Source organism: Mesoplodon densirostris, chromosome 11 (genome assembly GCF_025265405.1).
Source record: "Mesoplodon densirostris isolate mMesDen1 chromosome 11, mMesDen1 primary haplotype, whole genome shotgun sequence".
NCBI classification, from domain to species: Eukaryota; Metazoa; Chordata; class Mammalia; order Artiodactyla; family Ziphiidae; genus Mesoplodon; species Mesoplodon densirostris.
The window spans coordinates 80,594,742-80,617,273 of NC_082671.1; the positions used below are offsets into that span (position 1 = coordinate 80,594,742).

The following is a 22,532-nucleotide window of genomic DNA, read 5'->3' on the forward strand; positions in this document are numbered from 1 at the left end:
ATTATTAATGAGGCTAAATACAGGAGGAGTGACTCAAAAAAATATTTAACAACTAGACAGCTGATGCAGGAGGACCCCTACTAGTCCAGGTATTAGTCCTTTAATTTCTGGTGTAGGGAGACATGGAGTCTAGGGACTCATATAGCCAGGGTGGCACTTGGGGGTCTCAAGATAGTGACTACTTACTAACCAGTACATAAGTAATAATGATACAGCCATATTTGCTAAACGTTGAGGTTTAAGGGCCATTTATATTTCCTCTGCAATGCCTATTTCTCTCTTTTGCCACTTTTCCTACTGTATTATCTTTGTTGATTCATAGGTATTCATTATATAGCCTGGGTGCTACTAATCCTTTATCAGTATATGGTACATACTATGTCCCAGTTGTATCTTTTTTGTAAGTAGACGGTCTTAATTTTAATGAAGTAGAGTTTATCACATCGTCCCTCCACAGACAGCACTTTTGGTCTTATTTTTCATATCTGAGAGGGCAAGCCCCTCACCCTATTATCCTTTTTTAAAAGCATCATGGCTATTCTCGATTTACTATCTTCCATATAAATTTTAGAATCAGCTTGTTGGGATAATATGAAGAACTCCTTTGGGATTTTGCTCAGATACGCATTTACCCAGTGGGATCCAACTGGGGATGGACTAGCAACTTATGATACTGAATCTTCCTACTCATGAACATGGCTATAATTCTCCATTTGTGCAGATCTTTCTTAATGCCTTTTGATAAAGTTTTATAATTTCCTCCATAAAGGTACTGCAAATCATTTGATTTATTCCTAAATTCTACATGTTGTCTTGCTATTTTAATGTATATTTTTAAAAAGAAAAATACATTTTAAGCTCTTTATCATTAGTGTCAAATGCTTTTTAGACAGTGAAGATACAGTAGTGGTATGAAATATTTTAATTAAAAATAGGCATGAATTATATTAAACTGTATAATATACAACCTGTGCCAAAGTTTAAATTAAATAATAAAACCTATGATTTTGGACCAGCAGATACACTAGAAAGTTCATGTTTTGGGGTAAGTTGGGACACTGTATTAGCACAGGGAGCACTTTACTCCACCATTGCTAAGTCTTTCAGGCTGTGGCTCTTTTGTCTCTTGGCCTTATAGCCGGGACGCAGGAACTCGATCTTTCTCTTCTTTGCTTCCTTTTTATTTTTGTGTTTCTTCAGCTTTTTCTTGGCAGCGATATCAGGATTAGTTACAAACTTGAAAAAAGAATAGAAATGTTAAAAAAAAAAAAAAGAATAGAAATGTTATACTACTTTTAAAGTATATGTTAAACCAATAAAAATCAAATGCAGAAATGGACCATTTTGTTCACCTTAAACATCACAAATGCAATACATGCCCATTAAAGAAAATCTGGAGCCCCAGTTATAAAGTCCCACTTCTCAAATACATCCAATTCCTCTTTCCTCCCTGGGTAAGTTTGACACACATGCATGCACACACCCCTGGTTAAAAATAGTTAAGCCTAATGAACATGCCATGTTTTCAAAGAGCAGGCCTACCTCCAAAGCCTTCCTCTTTTTCCGGAGTGCCCTTTTCTCAGTAGCCTGTTTCTGTACAGAGGCAAAGGCTAAGGAGAAGCTCTCGAGCCCAACCAGCTTTTTCAGTAATTCTATGATTTCCTGAGATAGATTCTTCAGTGAAGGATCTAATCACACACACAATAATAATCAGAAACACGTAGGAAAAAAAAAAAAAGAAACACGTAGGAAAGGACACATTTGAATATGTACAAAATTAACAACACGCAAAACTTAAACTCTCGAGGCTTTATCACTTCAACATTAAACACTGATCTAAAACTAGCCTCTTTGTTTCTGAGATGGGAGAACAAGCAGAAGTGCTGGACACAGCACTCTGAGCCACACCTCATCCAGGATGCAGCAAGAGATCAGAGACCATGAAGCAACTTCCCAAGGGAATCCCGGCTCAGAAGACATCAAAGTAATTTGAGAACTTGACAAATGTTTTGGGTTACTTTTATTAACCTGCTCAGCTCTGTGCAGATGGGGGCAAAGAAAGGTAATTGTGTTTCTCTAATTCCAGGGTCATAGAAGCTTGGCTCTGGCTGTAACCTCTTTTTTTTGGATCAAAGACTCCTTTGAGAAGCTGACAAAAAGCCATATTCTCCCACCCTTCCCTGCCTCCTCTCTCCCAAATGCAAATAGTCCAGGATTTCTGCATTCAACTTCAGGAAAGCTCATGACACCTACTGTAGATTGCAAGTTTCTTGAAGATGAGGATTGGGCCTTTTCCACCGCTGAACCCTTATTTAGGTGCTCAATAAATGTTGGCTGAGAACCAAAGTCAACCTGACTTCTAAGAAGGAAACTCTCCAGGCTATAGGACTAAAACAGCTTCTGTTTTGACATTCACTTCATTTTTGTTTTATTTTAAAATTCTTAACATCCACTTTACTGCCTCTCTTTCCAACCCCTAATTCCCACTTTTCCTAATATCAAAAGAGGTAACTTAGGATCAGCAAGGGAAATGTACCAAATGTACCAGGCAAGAAAAAAAAAATTGGAAAATTTAAAATATTTGAACTAAAAACTATTTCATATTTTTGCCTTGTAATTTTTGAGAATATAATGACATTTGTTCATTATTTTTCGCAGCGCTATGAGAACCACCCCAAATTATTTTTCTTTGAATATTTAATCTATGCATAGGAGTAAAACATCATCTTTTAGGAGAGAAACATTCACTCTTAGACACAAGAAAGCATATAGGAGAAGACAGTCAAAAATAACACAAATATGCCTTATTTGCTTGCTATTAATTGTCTTGATACCTAGCAAGTTTTCTTTCTTAAACTCTGGCAGAGAGGGAGGACAGAAAGGAAGAAGGAAGCATTCAGGAGAGAAGACAGGAATCCTAACATGCAAGTATTCAGAAGAGAGGCCGCAGAATTACCCTGGTCCGAATAGGTGCTGTTCAGTTCTCGGAACAAAGGAGCTATGATCACTGGGAGGTACGGCTTCACCTTGTCTATTCCAAGATCCATTGCTACAGCTCCGAGAAACTTAAAGATGCATGTTCTCTGAAAGTACAGATCATTTTTCTTTTATACTTGCAGCTACACAGAGTTAATTTAGAAAACAAGGTCTCTTTGGGGGCAGATGTTATTGCTGCAGTTCTGGGTAAAAAAGTTCCTAGGGACTTAGGAGGATAACTAAAACCATTAAAATACTTAAAAAAAAAAAAGACTACTTTCAGTCATTTTGCACATGCATCGCACCTTTAACGGGTTTCTAGGTGAATAAGCAGCTTCCAGTTTTGCGATCCGGGACAACTTCCGTATCAACCACAGCAGTGTGGCTGGCTCGCTCCGCTCTTCCTTCTTATCTGCACGTGTCTTGTGCTCTTCCCCATCCTCTCTGGCCATGCCATCACCTAAAACTTCCTGTTCTTCCATGTCTTCTTTTATGTTACCTTGCTTATCCCCAGAATCAGGTTCCAGTAAATGTAAGACTTTGGCTACGAACAACAAATTCTTAACAACCTTAAAAAAAGGGGGAGAGGGGAAGGGTAAGAATTGGATTCTGATTTTGCAGAAGCTAAAATAGTTATCCTACAATTAGAGAACAGAAAACTGGGTATTGCACTGTTAAATTGATGATCGAACCTTTTTTTGGATTATTCTTCAGTTTACCTTACAGTGTGTCCAAACCTATTTCCATGTAACTTTTATCCATTTGGCCTACTTCTATTCTTTAAGGTTCCACTGAGTAAATAATTTCATTCTGGACCATCCATTTACATTTTTCAAGAGAGCTCTGATCCTCATTCCATTAAATTCCTTCATCCATTCTTCACTGAAATAAGAGTTTCCCTTTATTATTTATTTATTTTGTGGTGTGTGGGCCTCTCACTGTTGTGGCCTCTCCCGTTGCGGAGCACAGGCTCCGGACGTGCAGGCCCAGCGGCCATGGCTCACGGGCCCAGCTGCTCTGTGGCATGTGGGATCTTCCCAGACCGGGGCACGAACCCGTGTCCCCTGCATCGGCAGGCGGACTCTCAACCACTACGCCACCAGGGAAGCCCGAGTTTCCCTTTATTGATCCATTTACTGAGCACTGACTAGTTGCCTTGTATACAGCGTTCCAATTCAACTTTAAAATATCCCTATTAGGTACTATTATCAGGAGAGAAAACCAAGGCTCAGAGTTGGTAAATCTCAGCCAAAGACAAAGTGAGTGGTCAGTCAGGATTCAAAGGTCTTTAGAATTCCAGCCCAAGTTCTTAAACACTGAGCTCCTCTTTCCCGCATATACCATCTGGTCCAGTTGCCCAGGGGTGATTTTTTAGTCTTATAATAATGGACCCATTTATTGAGTGCTAACTCTGCAACATCCATGAAATCTGACGTGGGTATTTCACACCCGTTATGTAAAGGAGGAAACCAAGTTGAATTTGATTTCCTTCACTATCCTGGCAACTCTGCTAGAAGAGTTGTGTACCCAAAGTTCCCCCAAATGTGGTACTCAGAATACCACACACTGTCCAAGGCTAGCCTGGCCATCAAGAGTTAATGCCAAGATTATCATTTCCTTCTGGAAGCTGGGCCTGCATGAGGACAGTACCAGATTTGGAGGCCTTTTCTCCTTGTGGCAGCCACTTCACACTGTTAACTCACTCTAAGATTAAGGTAAAGTAAAATCCATAATTTCTTTCAACCTGGGCTGGTACTAGTAAATCTCTTCCTACCTGTCCTGAGTTTGTATGGTTTGTCATCCTCTATTAAAACCATATTGTGTAAGGCCCCACCCACTGTCCACCCTGGCATGATTTCTTTGGCCTCACCTTGTTATCCATTCCCTCCCCAACCCTGCCATTTAAAAAAGTGAGAGAACTATCAATGTTCATGGCATGCCACCTGAGATCACTCTTCACATACAACATTCACCTAGTTTCTAGTGCCCCGTCCCTTAATCTACATTGCTCCGTTGTTCATAATGGCTCACAAGAGACGTGGTCAAGTGCTTTGCTTATATCTAGATACCACATCCGTGTCACTTCATTATCTACCAGCCCAACTGCTCTATCAAGAGGAAAAAGTAGGGCTTCCCTGGTGGCACAGTGGTTGAGAGTCTGCCTGCCGATGCAGGGGACACAGGTTCGTGCCCCGGTTCAGGAAGATCCCACATGCCAATGAGCGGCTGGGCCCGTGAGCCATGGCTGCTGAGCCTGCGTGTCCGGAGCCTGTGCTCCACAACGGGAGAGGCCACAACAGTGAGAGGCCCGCGTACCGCAAAAAAAAAAAAAAAAAAAAAAAAAAAAAGAGGAAAAAGTAAAATGGAGCAGTAGACCAACTATTCAAAAGCAATTCACATTTACTGCATATTTACAAATGCTTTCTTCTCCATATTTTACTTAGAATTAAATTTTATATGAAACTACATAAAGCTTTTTAGTGATGGAATCATTTATCTGCCTTCTGTTAAGGACAGACAATTCTCAGACCACACTGTAGCATGAACATTACTGCTTTCTCTTTCGCTTCCAGGGATAAGGGAAGGAAATTCAATATTACAGTTTAATATAAAAACAATCAATCAGGGACTTCCCTGGCGGCGCAGTGGTTAAGAACCCCCCTGCCAATGCAGGGGACACGGGTTCGAGCCCTGGTCCGGGAAGATCCCACATGCCGCGGAGCAACTAATCTCATGAGCCACAACTACTGAGCCTGTGCTCTAGAGCCCGCATGCCACAACTACTGAGCCCATGTGCCTAGAGCCTGTGCTCTGCAACAAAGACAAGACACCACAATGAGAAGCCCGTGCACCACAACGAAGAGTAGCCCCCGCTCGCCTCAACTAGAGAAAGCCCGCGCAGAGCAAGAAGACCCAACGCAGCCAAATATAAAATAAATAAATAAAAATAAATAAATTAATTAAAAAAAAACCCCAACATCAATCATTGTCCTTCAAAGCTTCAGTTGCAACACGGAGTAGGTATGTTAAAACTGAAGATGAAAAAGATAAACAGCCAGCCTCCCACTGCATCATCTTTATTGGGAATTTTAAACGGAGCCAGGAGTAATCCCGGTATGGACACCAGAGTCAATGAGATACATGTGCCTAATTGAACAGGTATTTAAGTGTTTGTTTATATTTCATTTAATTCCCCAAGCTTTAACTAGGGAAAACCAAACCAAACCAAAAACCAAACATAAGCTTATTCCTATACTGTTGGTAGAATAGGTCCCTTCTATTTAACTGGGAGGATTACAGTACTTACCTGCTCTCCTAGAGACTGATCCAAGAATTTGGAGTGCAACTGATGGCAAGAGGCTAGGGAGATACTTTTCATCTGTGAAAAGAAAATGGACATTGGCAGACACAATGCAGGGTATTTCTGACTGTTTTTAAAAACTCCAAGTAACTATAATGATACAACTAAGGTAGGAGATTTTGCTCTGAATGACCACCTGTGTCGATCTGGAGAGGGAAGGTTCATGACCAGAAATTGTGTAAATGTTCCCTTCTATTTGCCATAAGAATTTTAGCTCCAGGACATGGGGAGATGTAGATCATAATCCTTTAGATTATTGGCAGACAACTTTACAACATTCAAATACTTTCCCCCGCCCCGTTTTCTTCCCTTCCACTCTCTGCTCATTTCATGTTTATGGAGATCCCACTATAAGCCAGGCGTTGTGCTAGGCCCTACGAAATCGGAGACAGATAACACACGGTCCCTACCTAACATTTTCAGGACATGATCTCATTAAGTCATCAACAAGGTTATGGAGGCAGGACAGACAGTATCTTATTTGCCAGTATTGATAAAGAACTTAAATATATAATGGAAGATAAATATGCTAAATAAGCAAATCAGAAGTCTGACTAGACCAATGGTCTAAAAATTATCTTTGAAAAATCTTGGCCTTTAGGGTGACCCCTCTCTAGTTACTAACACTCCTATGGATCCACACGTGCATCAAGTTGTTGACTGTAAGAGTTTATCCCAAGGCCAACCCCAAGACAGTTACAGGAACCAGAATGAACATCTCATGTAGATGAGGGAAGGAAAGAGTCTTAGAGAAAACTTACCTTTTGGTCAAGGTCACTTGTTAGGAAGCTGACTGCTACAGGTTCTGAGAGTTTCTTTTTAGTTTTTTTGACATTCCGTTTTCTGATAAGTTCCTCCGGTTGGCAAGAGGCAAAGAGCAATCCAAAAATCTGGGCTGCGGTGAGCCAAACCCAGTTGTGCGGATGTCTCAGATGAGAGTGCACGTGACCTAAGGGAGCCAAAACGCATCCTCAGACGTCAAGGTTTTCCTGACTCTGTGGTGGTGAGCGTGACTAATTCAGGCATTTCTTGAGTATCTATTATGTGCTTGGATTTAGGAATCAAAGATGAACAAAATAGCCTCTGCTTCCCGGAAGTGACGTGGGGAGACTGGAAGCTACTAGAGAACCAATTCTACCATGGTAAATGATAAGACAGAGCTTCGAGTCAGCCTGAAAACAGACCAGTTTCATAAGAACTAGCTGAAGACTCAAGGAGATAAGGTAGCATTAACAACTACAATTTCTAAACTAAAATTAAGGTAAATATATACATGCGTACATATTCTTTTCTCATAACTATTGAAATCAGTGGCTCCAAGTAGCTGACTGGAAAGGTATCATTTATTGAGGTGTTCTATGTGCCAGGCATAGGCTAAACGTGTTACACATATTACCTGATTTAGACCTCACAACAGTTCTGTGAGGTTGGAACTGTCATTCCCACTTTATAGTTCCAGAGGGAGCTAAGTAACGTGCCAAGCTGTAACAGGCAGAACCAAGCCTGGGTCCCAATTTAATCTGGCCCCAGAGCTCATATCCTTAAACATGACCCCTTAAACTATCTTAAGGATGAGCCATTAAGATCATACTCTTATGCTACAGGGCCATTCTCCACATACCACACTTGAAACGTACAGTAGAAAAACCTTGTGATAACAGACTGAAATTCTAAATGAGCCATCTCATATCTGAGTTTTAGTCTCTGCTGCTTTATTTCATGAAGATGGTTTTACTTTTTTTTCTATATGAACCTTTGTAATTATCTCAGTGGAGCCATACCAGAGTAGGCCATATAGTAACTTAGTAACTGGATTATTTCTCATAAAATCATATGAGTTCTCTTAAAACAAGTGGGTATTTAAAACATTCATTGCAATGTCTATTTCCTACTGATTAATCAAAACTAAAATGTTAAATTAAAAATTCCAGGATCTTATTTTTCATTTAAAGAAATGAATTTTATTTCATTTTATTTTATTTCATTTAAATAATATATAACTTAAACATTCCCACAGAAGTGAAATGGTTTAGTAAATTATGGCACATTTATACTATGGATTATTTATAGCCATTTAAAAGGATATCTACTAAGTATGTTACAGTACTATAATATGCCTACTTAGGTATAAACAGGATATAAAAGTTTATGTGGAATTATGCAACCTCAAAAAAAAAAAACCTATGGTTATTTGTCAAAAGGAAGACTGGATGGAAATGTATAACAAATAATCAAGTAGCAAGGAGGATTTTGGGAAATTTTTTCCCTTCTTTTACTCCTCCATAATTAATATTCTTATTTATAAATGAAATATATTGTTTATGAGGATACATATATACATGCATATATTATTTGTTTGTTTTTTCCCCCAGAAAAAAATATTTTCACTGTAATCAATCTGCAAGGGCCTTTTAAATCTTTTTCTCATGGACTTTTCCCCTGACATTATATATTTCTAAAGTGTTTATTTTTAGATTTAAATAAAAAGGAAATACTTACTCCAGATTTTACTCAGAGTCTCAGAGGGCTTGATAAGCTGAATAATATTACATCCCTTGATGAGTTTAGTTATCAGGGTGAGAAAACTAAACAGAAGGCGATCTGCAGCTTTTTCTTCAGTCTCTTCTATTATCTAAAATTAGGAGGGATGTTAAATCAATTAAGACAATAATTTCTAAGTGTTTGATGGACATTTTTACTCCAGGAGGTACATCTATACCAGGGTTTCTCAACCTAAACACTGCTGACATTTTGGGTCAAATAGTTCTTTGCTTTGGCAGGCTACCCTGTGCACTAGAGGATGTTTAGCAACATTCCTGGCCTCTACCCACTAGACGACAGTAGCATGCCTCTACCCTCCAGTTGTGACAACCAAAAATGCCTCCAGACATTGCTGTCTCCTGGGGGGCTTAAGAAACTTTGATCATCATATACTATGGAAGATAACTTACTTTAATCTTCACTTTAAAAAGAAGATAGAACTACACTGAGTTCTTGCTTTTATTAATAAAAAAATTTTTGAACTCAAATAATATTTAATCTATTAGCTATACCACCTCAAGTAAAACTATTAAAATAAGCAAGAGTTTTACTCCCTAGCAAATAACTTACATTTGTAAAGTTTTCAGGATCAATTTCCTTTTCAATCACACGGAGAACAGTTCCAAGTCTTCTCTCAAAAGTGACTCCTTCACTTTCCACAAACAAGCCACAGATCAGGGCAGCTAGCTGTCTATTTAAGCTCTACCGAAAATAAAACCATCACAAGACAATATCAGCACAACTTGGGAAGCTGTTTCCAAAACTGTTAAATGAAGGTGGGCATGACTCTGTCCTCAGTAGTTCTTTATGATACCAGAAGTCAAGAGAATGTGGATTTTTGGTGGCTAACATGAAAAATATAGAGAAATCTTCACCACCCAGAACATTAAAAAAAGTGGTATCCACTGAATAATACATTTTTTCTCATTTTTAAATTAAAAAAAAAAAGGAAGAAGTTTCAGCCCCCCGACCCCATTCTGATTTTAATACTTAAAGCCAATATTAAGTTATGACATGTGTTGTTTATATTCCACAAAGATGGGCCAGTGATGATGAGGGTAGAGTCAGCAAGTGCTTATAATTACCGGCAAAAGTTACATCCTATAAATTGTATAAGCAAAACTGGAAACAAAGATACTCATCAAAGGGGATTGGTTAAGTAAATTATAATACATTCATGTAGAGTAACTGGGTGACATTGACCTTGTAGTGGGAATACAGGTGATTTCTGTTACTCTCTGTAACTTCTTATATTTTCTGAAATTTTACTATAAGAATATATTATTAACATAATCAAGTAAAAACAATAAAGCTGTTTGGGAAAAACTAATTCAACAATGTATAATATGTATTCTTATTTAAAGTATGAACACCAAAAGCTCAGACTTTTCTTTGCAGTATGACTAAAAGCAACCCTAACCTTCTTTGCCCCAAACCAGGTGGTAACCATATCGAAGAGCCAATCTTTTTTCTCAAGGCTGATTTTACTGAGTAAGGATTTGATTGCCATGGATGCCATCTTTTTACACATGGCAGAGTCATCGTTCACCATCATCAGACAAAGAGGAATAAAGAACATTCCACAGTTCTCGTGGAGCAATCCCTGAAAGAAAACAGACACTTATGAGCACACTCAGACTGGAATTCTCACAGATGTCCTACAGACAGAGGACCCTGGGCTCCCGGGAGCCACAGCTTGTTAACAAACACAGAGTTTGTCTTTGTGATTCACGGTACCTGAGGGAATGTGTCAAAGAGATAAGCGATCATTTCCAAGGCAGACTCTCTCCCGGTCTCATGTTCATAACTAGGGTAAGAACATTAGAAGGACTTGTTAGTAACTTTAAAATTTACCAATAATTATTTTTAAGAATTTAAGATGTTGTCTCAAGGTGCCAGTCTATTTCTTAAAAAGTGGAAAAAAACTCCATTTTCCCAATTTTAATACATGTACTTACCATGCTACTATGCAGTTGTAAATGTAATTTTGTTAGATTTTTACTGTTCTCCTAAGTGGACTCTAATGACAATCGAAGGTCAGAGTGAACTGAAAAGCAGCTTGCAGACCTGCTATATGAAGCCATGCACAGTGCTTGACAATCAAGTCAGTGATGCATAGGACAGCATCCTCAAAGGATGTGCCATTACATTTCAGCTTTGTTCTTTTCAAGACAGTCCACACATTAAAAGGAGAGAAGAACCTACCCCACTGCCTTGTGTAGTTTATGGCTTCAACTTACTTCAGTTGAGCGAGCATGAATTCCAGGTTTGGTCGCAATTTGTCACCCAGGGGATAGTCAAGAATATATTTCAGAAAAACCTAGGAACAGAAGTCACACAAGAGATTATTTGGATCCTGTCCCTCCAGGATTCCTCTTTCCTAAGCTGCTTTCTGGGACACACTGGTAGGCTACAAAGACCTTTCAGAAGGGTGATCAGTTAGGTGAAGTCCACCTCTTGAGTCAATAACTGTGCCCCTCCTCTCTCCTCCCACTTCACTTCCTCAGGTCTTGCCTGATTAAGCGTCAAGTCCTGGCCCACCATTAGCATGGCTGTTTAGGGCTCTAAATCTCAGCTCACACACTGGCAGCTCATCTCTCTGATAGGAGGCTGTGGTGAACTGAGTATGGACTGTGGTTCAACCCTGTATTTCCCCTGAAATAATAACAATAATAGAGATAATACTACTAACTTTTGCATTTACTAAATCATTTCTTTGTGTTAAGCACTGGGTTAAGTGTTTCTTGGTTGGTTTTCATTACTTCCTTAGGAAGTAGGTAATATGATCCCATTTTACAGATGAAGAGAATGGAGTTGGCAAAGAAGGTAAGCAACTTGCTCAGGTGACACTGCCAGAATCCCATGCCTAGCCTATCTGCATCCAAAGGCTCTGCTTGCAAACTACTGTATTATTCAGCTTCCTTTATTAATAAACTGTGAGAACTAAGCACATCATTTAACTTACCAAGGCCTGTTTTTCCCCAACCATAAAATGGTGGTACTGTTTCTTTCGAAGGATAGTTACAAATAGAAGTCATGTATGTAAAGTGCTGGGCATGCAGCTAGTGCTTAATAAATAGCAGCTGACCCTCCTTCTTCCTAAATGAGTTAACTTTTTCTAAAGATGGCCTCCGCAGCCCAAGCCCTCCTTTAACTCCGAGTTCATATTTCCAATTCAGACCCTTCCATTTCCCGGGTTGATATGCACTCATAAGATCAGGACAAATTTATGAACACAAATCTGCTAGTGTCACTCCTCTGTCTACTGATTTCACTGGCTCTTTGTTATTCTTAGAACAAAGCCCTAAATCTTTAACAAGACCACAAGGTCTTGCCTGATCTGGCCCCCTCCCCTGTCATTCACCTTCAACAAGCTAAGCTCTTACCCACTTCAAGGCTTATCTTCCTTAGCCTGCAAGGCTAAGCCTTATTCTTCCTCCAAACTTTGCTTATATGCCAATCCTCAGGAAAGCTTTCCCCCACTATCACATTAGGGTGGTCCTCCACCATGTCATGTGCTCTTATCATATACTCTTCCATACTTTGTCAATTTTAAGAAGCACAGTTTTCCACATTTTAACATATCTGAGATTGGGATGTCTTACAATTGATGCCATCTTACCACTGTCATAGTTTTTTTTCCTTCCTTTGAGGTATGTAAGTAATGGTGTGTCTTGTAAGTGATGAAATACAACAGTACTTTCTTCCTCCTGGCACCTAGGATGTCTGTAATTAAATAACTACTTGTGGGATTTCTGCTTTGCGCATCTCTGCTATAGGATAGACAGGGACTATAAAAATTTTGTTAACTACTCTTCCAGAAATACCAGGTACCCAGTGATACACATTAAGTGGTCAATGACTGGACCACTGGATGGAAATCTTTGCTGCAGGTTATCATGCTGCAGAAGGAAAATGTATTTCTTCATCCATCTGAAACATGCCACATATGGGCTATATTCAAAATGCTCTTTATACTGAAAAATGGCCTTACACTTGGTATGTGAATGGGCTCCTGAGTCTTAGAATAAAGCAACAGTATGACACAAAGTCTTCAGAATTCAGTGTTGACATCTCTCTACCTAAAAACCAAACAGAGAAGGCAGGGCCCAACCCTTGCCATGGGAATAAGCTCTCTCTACAAACCTGTCTGCACTGGACTCTGACAGGTTCGTTTTGTGCAGAAATTGCCAGCTTGGACACTTTGCGCATGACATCATCGATTTCTGGAACCAACAACTTTCTTGATAAAATGGCCTAAAATACAAAAGGAAAAGACATACTTATTTCATGTTTTACTGAAGATGGCCTGTTGTTTACTAAGCTGACCTGATGTTAAAAGCAGTCACAGGCAGTTTTCAAACATAATGAAAGTATCTCCACAAGAAAAGGAACATAAACTTAAAAATGGTTAAAATGGTCAATTTTATGATACATACAAGCAGACTACATGCATTTGTACAGAATTCCCTGGAAGTTTAATATAGAGCTCATGTTCAAACATTTTAATAAGCAGATATGTTAGCTTATAATTAATCAATCAAATCATAATAATCTTTATAAATTAATTTCAGAATTATCTACAGCTAGTCAGAACACTATGTTCCATGTTATTCTAAATATCTGACATGAGGCTCATTCACTGCACAATCCAACATTCTGGTGACACCATACCTTCAGAAGACCAAATGCGGTGGCTTGTCTTGTCATATCATAAATGTCCTCCTCAGCATATGCTAGTAGAACTTGAAGCTGCTTTTCAGTTATCTGGTAAGACTTCACTTTCTTCACAAGTATGGTCACACACTGCAAGTTATAACAGTGAGGTTAACAGCCAGGACATCCCACAAATCAGTATACAGTGGAATGATAAGGACTCAACACAACAGCAATGTTTTTTCACACAGGATACCAACACTCTGGCCTTAGCAAATTAATTTGGAGGAAATTTTGACCACGACCACAAAAGATGATGAGGAAAAGTAACTTTGATGTTAATCCTGGTCCTGGCTTCTTCTAAGTGCAAGTGAAAACACCTCACCTTGAAACAATTTACCACCAGGTGGAAATTCTGGCCCCTGGCAGCCCCGAGTTTTGCATAGTCCTTCAGCAGAAGGAAAAGGTGTTTCATTAGCTGTTCCGCTTTTGTTTCTGTGGAAGGCAGGGGGAACCTCAAGATCCAGATCAGGCATTGTAAAGCACCTGTAATCACCTGAAAAACAAAGTCAGACAAAGCCAATCAATTGATGAAGTGACCAAACTCAACAATCCAGCACCTAAGGCTGTGTAGACACTGAGCGACCGAGTTGAAGGAACGAAGCGCTCTGCCAGTCCACTCAGGGAGAACTGTGCTAAAAGTGTAAGGAAATAGGGACATTTCCTCTTCCCTGTTGTAGAACTTACTGCTTCTCCATAGCAGTAAGTGAAGGTATATCCCAAGCAAGTGAGAAAAGGTGCTCATATTCTTAACCTATTATGGGTAAATGATTAGATAGGCTGGCTAATTTTAGCATTTTTTTCCCTGAAAAACACATTATAAATGCCTTTCCAATTTTCTAGAATGGTACTTCAATTTAATCCATTCTTATTAAGCTTATATTATGTACACAAGGCACTCTACAGAGTGTTAGAAATACGATGATAAAAAGGATGCCTTTCCGCATTTAAGGAGCAGATAGCTGAAATTAAGCACGGGAACTATGACCTATAATTTAATATAGTTAAGTGCAGTGCCAAAGGTATGAAAAGATGTGTTGGGACCAAGTGACTACAAAAGAATCCCTGAACCTCCAGGCCAAACCTTCTAGATTACCTAGACCAGCTGGTTCACCTCTACCTAACAGACCCCTACACTCTGGTTGCCGGGATGGCCTTATTGGGCTGGATTAGACGAAGATAAAGCAAAGAGCCCAGGAGTCAAAAAGACCAGGGCTTAAAACCCAGCTCTGGGCTTCCCTGGTGGCGCAGTGGTTGAGAGTCCGCCTGCCGATGCAGGGGACACGGGCTTGTGCCCCGGTCCAGGAAGATCCCACGTGCCGCGGAGCGGCTAGGCCCGTGAGCCATGGCCGCTGAGCCTGCGCGTCTGGAGCCTGTGCTCCTCAACGGGAGAGGCCACAACAGTGAGAGGCCCATGTACAGCAAAAAAAAAAAAAAAAAAAAAAAAAACAAACCAGCTCTGCAGCTTATTACCTGTTTGACCACAGAGTTGTTAAATACTTAACCTCTTGGCACCTTTGCTGTAAAACAGGCAATCTGAGAGAGTGGGAAAGGTGTGGGCTTCGGAGTCTGACAGACTGAGTCTTACATCCTGGATCTGTGATATGGGGCAAGTCACTTAGCCTAAGGCCTGGATTTCTCATCTATGAAAGAGACACATTAATAATATATGCGTCATGGGTTGTTATGAGGATTCACAGCAGTGAGCAGTAGCAACAAGGATGATGATGACGAGATGATGATTACTGCCGTGGGGACAGCACCACTCACCCTCATGAAGTTGTGAGGATCAAATGAAGGGCTTTTACAACTGATAAGCGCTACCTACTATTATTAAATTGCTGTTAAGGGAGCCATTTAATGCAGAGAACAGAGGTGGTTCATGATGTTGTAAATCTCTTTAAAAACTCAATCATCTTGTGAAGCACGAGGCTAGAAACAAGTTCTAGGTATACCGCACAGCACAGCTCCCGCGAAGGAACAGATGCTCACCTTCACGTCCATGGAACCCAGGCAGTCTATGAGGAGAGACATAAAAGGATCCAACATTTCCAGAACATGTTCACTTGAAGACTTGATCTTGGAAGTCTTCAGACTAAGATGCAACAGCTAGAAGATTTAAAAAGACACTTCACATCAGTTGCCCCTAAGACCAAATGAGTGAGGTAAAGGTGAAATGATTTTAAGAGACCAATGTGAAAGGTTAAGATGCTTCTATTTGAAATTATAAAAAGTGTGAAGAAAAGGGAACCACCTGGGAGAGTCTCAGTAAGTGAAGAAGGTGGGAGCTCACGGTGCAGCTGAGATTCGAAGTTCATTTACCAAATGGTTATTACTCAGCATCTGCTTTGATTCCAGGTACTGGCTTGGCGTGGAGGACATGGCAATAACCAAGATCAGCAGGGTCACTGCCCTCACGGATCTTAGCCAGGATGACAGACTCTAGGGAATAATTCACTATAAATGCAGGGTGCTGTGAGAGTTCTGGGGGGACCTGGGCAGAGGGAGGAGTAGATGGTGAGGTCCTGGGGTGGGAAAAGTGTGGTGACTTTAGAGAACTGAAGGGAAGCCACGTGTACAGGATGAGGCTATGCCCTTGTGGCCCAAATGAAGGACAGGGCTCTCTCCTGGGAAAAAAGGGAGCCAATGAAGGATTAAAAAAAATATATACAATAAAACAATCACATTTGTGTTTTCAAAAAATTTAGAGTAGTTCAGAGGTGCACACTCATGGGCAAAGCAACAGTGAAAGCACTGTAAATATTAGGTCAGAATCATTAATTCTGAGAAAGTTATATCATCAAAGTAAGTACCAGCATTTCCAGCGGAAATGAGCAGTACTGGAAATTCAGTAGAGGATTAAAAGGCACAGACTCAGCGTGTGCAGCAAGTCTCACTTTAAGGTTAATTCTTACCCGAAGTCCAGACTCAATAAATATGTGCATGTTGGTTTTCTTGCTCACAACAGCTTTCTGCCCGCCTCGAACTGGAGTTGGGGGGAGCAGAAGACAACTCTGGGGTGGCAGACGTGGATCTGGTGCAGGGGCCGCTGGATTTCTGTCAATCAAGTGGAATGAAAACTAGTAGAAGGCACACTGTATGCTGCCTCCCTGGAAGCTACTATGGCCCCTTCTGGTGAGGTGAGTCCAGTACCAAATAACGTGCTCTTTGCTTGGGTTATTTTTCCCCCTTAACCACAAGACACTGAAGAGAGGATTAGGTTGTTGATCAAAGTTTCTAGAACCCCAGAAACAGAGGTCAGAGGGATGAACACACATTTAAATGAAGATGAACAGCAAGGGGCACTCCCTTCCTTTGATTTCTGAAAACAAATGCCAAGGAGTCTCTTTCAGAATACAGAAGCAAAATTCAAAGGAAGTTTACAAATAAGGTATTTAAAATCTTTGGAGGTCTAAATCTCTGATCAGAACAAGAAGTATATATTTTAAGTCTATCCCAACTTTGATTCAATAAATATCTAAAACGAAAGTGGTATTAAGTAAATGTCAAAATAATTGGTTGCCTTCACAGCTACCGCATTCAGCAGAAACAATCTTGTGTTGACATGTATTACCTGGAAAGACCTCAGCCCAAACACCACAAAGTAGAACCGTCTTACAACTCAGATAAATATACCTTTTTTTCCCTACTAAAGCAAATTATTAAATGAACCCACTTAAGAGTAACTGAGTACTGAATGGCTTATTAGAAGTATGAACCTAAAGGATAGTTGTTGTTTTCAAACTTACTTTTCCTTCTCTGTTAACAGGGGTAGATTTTCGCTGACCAAACCGTAACTAAGCAACAGAATGGATTCTGCTGTCATTTCCTGGTTTACAAGTAATCCTGCTATGATTCGACGTAAGGTTTCATGAACTTTCCGGGCCAGTTTTAAACTCGTGGTATTTTGCAAGATCTAAAGGCAGACATAAATGCATGCTGAGGTAACAAAGAACTGCATTTTGATTTGTTAAAATAGTAGTTTTCTTTTATATATTTACTTTTTAAAATATGCTTTTTGCTAATTAAAAAAGAAACACATTCTTAATAATATTTCAAACATAGATATAACATATAAAGTCAAATATACCCATGACTTCAGCCCCAGAGATAACCACTGCCAGCTGTGTATGCCGCTGGATTTCTTGTGCCTCCTTGGCACTCTCTTTGTTGATGAGGTCTGGGCACAGGGCTGGAGATAGGATGTGACACTTGGAAGATGTCAGCCTTCCAAGTGCATTAAATGGGGTGGTTTATAGGCAAGCACATACATATAACACAACATCAACAAAATGCAGTCACTACTCACGGGAAACCATGCTAAGGAAGTGGTGTGACGGCCAGGCCTCAGGGTTGGATATTAGTTATTGGGCCAAATCAGAGGAACTTAATGGGACCCCAGCACCATCAACCCGAGTACAACCCTCAGCATGTCATAGCTATTCCCCTGCATAGGACACGGATTAGTAACTTTGATTACCTTGGAGGGACTTGATAATTTACATGGAAAATAAGTGTGCTTTGTCAACTCTTTTTCATCCTCAAAACATATCTAACATTCTTAGATCAGGCTCAGATAAGCTAAATGCATTCTAGGAACAATTAGGGAGTTAATCTAGCAATAAACATGTGGAATTAGCACAGAGAACACTATGAAGGTAGGTAAATGACAGTCCCTGCCCAATAGGAAAGGCAGAATGAAAATCGTGGAAAGAATGTGAGATTTGGATCAGAAAGATCTGGAATTAAATCCTGACTTTTCTCCTTAGCCATGTTCCTTTCTATCTAAGCCTGAATTTTCTCATCTGTAAGACGGAAGTACTGTCAATCTCAGGGGACGGTTGTGCAGATTAGAAGAGATAATGAAGCACAGTGCTAAGAACATGGGTATCTGTTCAATAAATGCCAGTTCTCTTCCTCCTGGCAATCTGGGAGCAGCAGTCTGACTCCAAAGGCTACGTTCTTAGCTGCTGATGGGACCCAGCTGTATAATTCACCTGTGGTTCAATTCCTGTTGCCTTTCCTTTTGCATCTCATGGTTTATCAGGGACTGATTCTTGGATCAGAATCCAAGAATCAGAATCAGTGGAACCAGAATCCACTGAGCTGCCAGCCACATGGTACCGGTGCCCTTAGCACCAAAGCAAATCATGATGCTCAAGGCTCTTTTCAAGAACTCATGATACTGTAAGGTGGGGATCCCCTTTATTACATTCAAGTCCTTACCTCTTTTAGTGGAAGGATAAGTTTTGTAACCTGATCTTTTCCTACAAACTTGCCCAAGATTTCATAAGAATCATAACTCTTGCTTCTTCGTGCCTCCATGACCTTGGAGAGGATCTGCTTTACTTCCTTTTCTTCAGCAATGGCACCAAACAACTCATGGTTAAAAATCTTTAAAAGAAAAAAAGCCAAATGGCAATTATGTGCACTCAGCAACTTACGCCAACATAAGCAGTCTTTGAAAATGCGTGGTATGTCCAAGTCAAGGACTAAAATTAGACAATAGGAATTGCTATTAGATTTCACTTTTTTCAATGTAGTTTAGGGACCAATTACTAAAAAACAAATACAGAAACACTTCAAGGCTTACACCAATGGAAAACAAAAGAAAAATACCAGGTAGATTTACATATATAATTGTATAATATATAAACAGGCACTTCTTTGATATTATCAGAGTAGCTTAATTTCTCTTTAAGAAATTCTCATATTTGTAACTTAATTATCAAAATTAATGCATTTAATTAAAAATGTAGTATCTACATTTTTAATGAATAAACAAACGATTGTGTGCCAAATTTAATGTCTTTCTAATCCTACCCCCAAATTATCATATTATCTGATTTTAAATTGTTATTAATTTTTCACTATTCTAAATAAAGCTCTAATGAATATACTTTTGTACAAACCCCAGACCACACCTCTGATTTTACCAGCTTGAGACCTACTAGCAACAGCAGAGTGTCCATCTCACATCACTTAGGTCTCAACTTTTAAACCTCTGCTAGCCCAAGAGATGAGATAGTACATTATTTTCATATTTATAGGTTATTATTTCTTATTTTGGGAACGGATTTGTGTTCTTTGACCTCTTAAAAAAATTACAATTCCTTTCTCTAAATCTTACCTCAATCATTATATCCAAACAAGAGTCCAAATTCCCAACTTGCAGCTTGGTGGTGAGGCCTTGCAGCAACATGTAAACAGTGAAAGTTAGCACATGGACCTAAAACGAAATGTATAATAAGAATATGGATGGCTAAGAACACCACAGTAGAAAAAACAAGATTCAGAAGTACGGCGGGTGCGCACTCAGATTATGTATCTGTAATTATTGCAGGGAGAAGCTTTGACAAATGACACATATTTATATCACTGCCTAAAATCCTTTAACCAGATGGTCCCTTTTGGAAAAGATGCTCAGAAACACATCACCATGCTTAGGTTCTATTATTGTGACTGAATCAGGCCAATGATTTATAAAGAAGAGCACAAGTCTTGAACTTTTAAAAACCAACCTGTGAATTAAGGAGGCTGCCAACGTTGAATGTAGTCAAACCTGGTACAAAAAGTGTTATGAAGGAAACAAGTTTTTGCCCTTCACAGTGATCACAGCTAACATCCCTTAGAGCTTCCTATGGGCTAGGCACTGTATTAATACCTCACATGTACTGAATCATTTAATCCTCACCCACTCTATCTATGGCATAGGTGCTACATTATCAGCATTTTCAGATGAAGAAGCTGAGGCACAAAAAGGTCAATCAAACTTGCCCAAGGTCACATGAATAGGAAATGGTGGAGTCAGGATTTGAAACCAGGTGATGCCAAAGTATACAGAGTACACAAAAGGGTGTACTCTGTATACTGCTTCTGGTGCTGTAAGTTATCAAGGTAAACATCAGATAATGATCATACACTAAGAAAATACACGTGGCTGTCAATATACAGATTGGATTTTAAAGGCATAATTTCGTATGTCTCTACTTATGATCTTTAAATACTTTTACATATATAAAATATTTGCTGAGGACTTTATATAATTTTTAAAAATCCTTTTGTGGGGGTGAAGAATGAAACTCAAAGAGTACAATTTTGCTTCTGTCTACATGATTAATACTAATACCCAAACTGCTGTTCTCTCATCCTTATTTTACTTACTTTAACGAATAATGAGACAGACTGGAAGAACAGGTGGTTAAAGGAAAAAGGGCTACTTGTTTAAATACCTCAGGTGCTCAATTAAATGTGTGAATGAATCCTCAAAGACAGCTGTACTGTATTCATCCTGGTATGCTCAGTGCCCAAGAGCACCTCACAGAAACTAGCCATGAAATACAGGCTGGTTGAAGGAATAAACATGGACACTGACAGGGGCTCCGGTTCCAGGTAAGACGGAGAAAGCACACTCTATCCTGTCTCTCCCACTGAGTGCAGCTATAAGCCCCAGACAGGATGCACAGAGCTGCAACTGGGGAAGAACACCAGAGTGCAAGTACCACCAAACTCCCAGTGCGTTTACCCGTTTTCTATACAGTTATAGACGTGGGGACTGCAGTAGCCACAACACTGCTGGGAGACCTTCCTTTCCCACTGGGACTGCAGTTCTGAGAGGATGGGCCAACTAGCTGCTTTTCTCCTTCTCTGTCTTGCCACCACTTAGCCTCTGTGTGGGTACAGCTGTGGGAAGTGCATGGCAAAGTGGGAGAAATAAAGCCCCAGCTTTCCAGCTGGAGGTGTGAAATAAGTGGAAAAATAATGTGTTAGCAAAGAATCAGAAGATATAAGGGACTAAATGGAAGCTTTACAATGGAAAAAACCAAACAGACCAATAATTGAAATAAGAAAATTTACTAGATGGGTCCAATAGCAGAATGGAGATTAAAGAGGAAGGGGTCAGTGAACTTGAAGATGAATCAATAGAAATTATGCTATCTAAACAGAAAGGAAGGAGACTGAAAAAGAAAATAAAAATGGAGCCTCAGCGATGGATGGGACCCCTCAAAAAAGTCGAACAGGAGTCCCAGGAGAGGAGAAAGAGTGCAGTGCAGAAAAAGTATTTGAAGAAATAATGGCTAAAAACTCGCCAATGTGGTTAAGAAGCTCAACAAACCTCAAACAGGGTAAATCCAAAGAAATCCACATTCATAATCTAACTGCTGAAAAATAAAGACAAAGTCTTTAAAGCTGCCAGAGAAAAATAATGCATTACTTAGAGGGGAAGAGTAATTTGATTATTCATCAGAAAGGCCAGAGGAAGGCGCATCACACTTTTACAGTGCTGAAAGAAAAGAAATAACTGTCAATGCAGAAGTATATATCCAATGACAACATCCTTCAGGAATGAAGGTGAAACAAAGACATTCACAGGGGAAGGAAAACGAAGAGCATCCGTTGCCACGACACTTGCTCTATGAGCTTGCCTAGACCAAAGGGAAATGATACCAGGAAGAAATCTGGAAATTCAGAAATGAAGGAAGAGCAGTAGAAATGATAAATATCTGGGCATATTTGAGGATTAAAAGCAAAAACTCTAACGCTGCTTGATAAGTTTTCAACATACAAGTTTTCATCAAAGTAGTACATAAACAACCTTTAAACAAAGGAAGGGTGAAGGGATCTATAGGGTAATAAGGTTTTTATATTCCACTTGAAGTGGTAAAATACTGACTCTAAATAGATTATTAAAAATTAAGTATGGATATGGTAACCTGGAGCAACCACTAAAACACTATACAAAGAGAGACAGTGACAATGAATACTGGTATTTTTAGTGTGTTACTTATAACCTATAGAATAGGAACCTACCTATGAACAAATTAGGACTTGGAAGGTCAAGCTAACTACCAGAAGTCTTGGCTGGGTACTTGAGAAAAACAAGTTGCAGTGTTTCTCAAACTTTAGATCACTCAGGGATCTTATCAAGATGCAGATT

At 39.6% G+C, this 22,532-nt stretch overlaps 1 protein-coding gene across 1 annotated transcript in view; it reads right to left on the bottom strand.

Moving 5' to 3' along the window:
* Positions 1–884: 884 nt before the first annotated feature.
* The window catches only part of UTP20 (UTP20 small subunit processome component), a 92,374-nt gene continuing 70,726 nt past the window's right edge, over positions 885–22,532 (bottom strand). The window contains exons 44-62 of the mRNA XM_060112774.1: positions 19,725–19,823; positions 18,821–18,988; positions 17,344–17,510; positions 16,510–16,651; positions 15,587–15,703; positions 13,920–14,090; positions 13,553–13,684; positions 13,025–13,135; positions 11,119–11,198; positions 10,616–10,685; positions 10,299–10,481; positions 9,449–9,580; positions 8,837–8,969; positions 7,099–7,286; positions 6,284–6,355; positions 3,282–3,545; positions 2,957–3,083; positions 1,543–1,688; positions 885–1,236 (exon numbers count right to left, since the gene is read on the bottom strand). Of these exons, the coding sequence (XP_059968757.1) occupies positions 1,081–1,236; positions 1,543–1,688; positions 2,957–3,083; positions 3,282–3,545; positions 6,284–6,355; positions 7,099–7,286; positions 8,837–8,969; positions 9,449–9,580; positions 10,299–10,481; positions 10,616–10,685; positions 11,119–11,198; positions 13,025–13,135; positions 13,553–13,684; positions 13,920–14,090; positions 15,587–15,703; positions 16,510–16,651; positions 17,344–17,510; positions 18,821–18,988; positions 19,725–19,823 (2,658 nt within the window). The 3' untranslated portion in view covers positions 885–1,080. The remainder of the gene's footprint in view (positions 1,237–1,542; positions 1,689–2,956; positions 3,084–3,281; positions 3,546–6,283; positions 6,356–7,098; positions 7,287–8,836; positions 8,970–9,448; positions 9,581–10,298; positions 10,482–10,615; positions 10,686–11,118; positions 11,199–13,024; positions 13,136–13,552; positions 13,685–13,919; positions 14,091–15,586; positions 15,704–16,509; positions 16,652–17,343; positions 17,511–18,820; positions 18,989–19,724; positions 19,824–22,532) is intronic.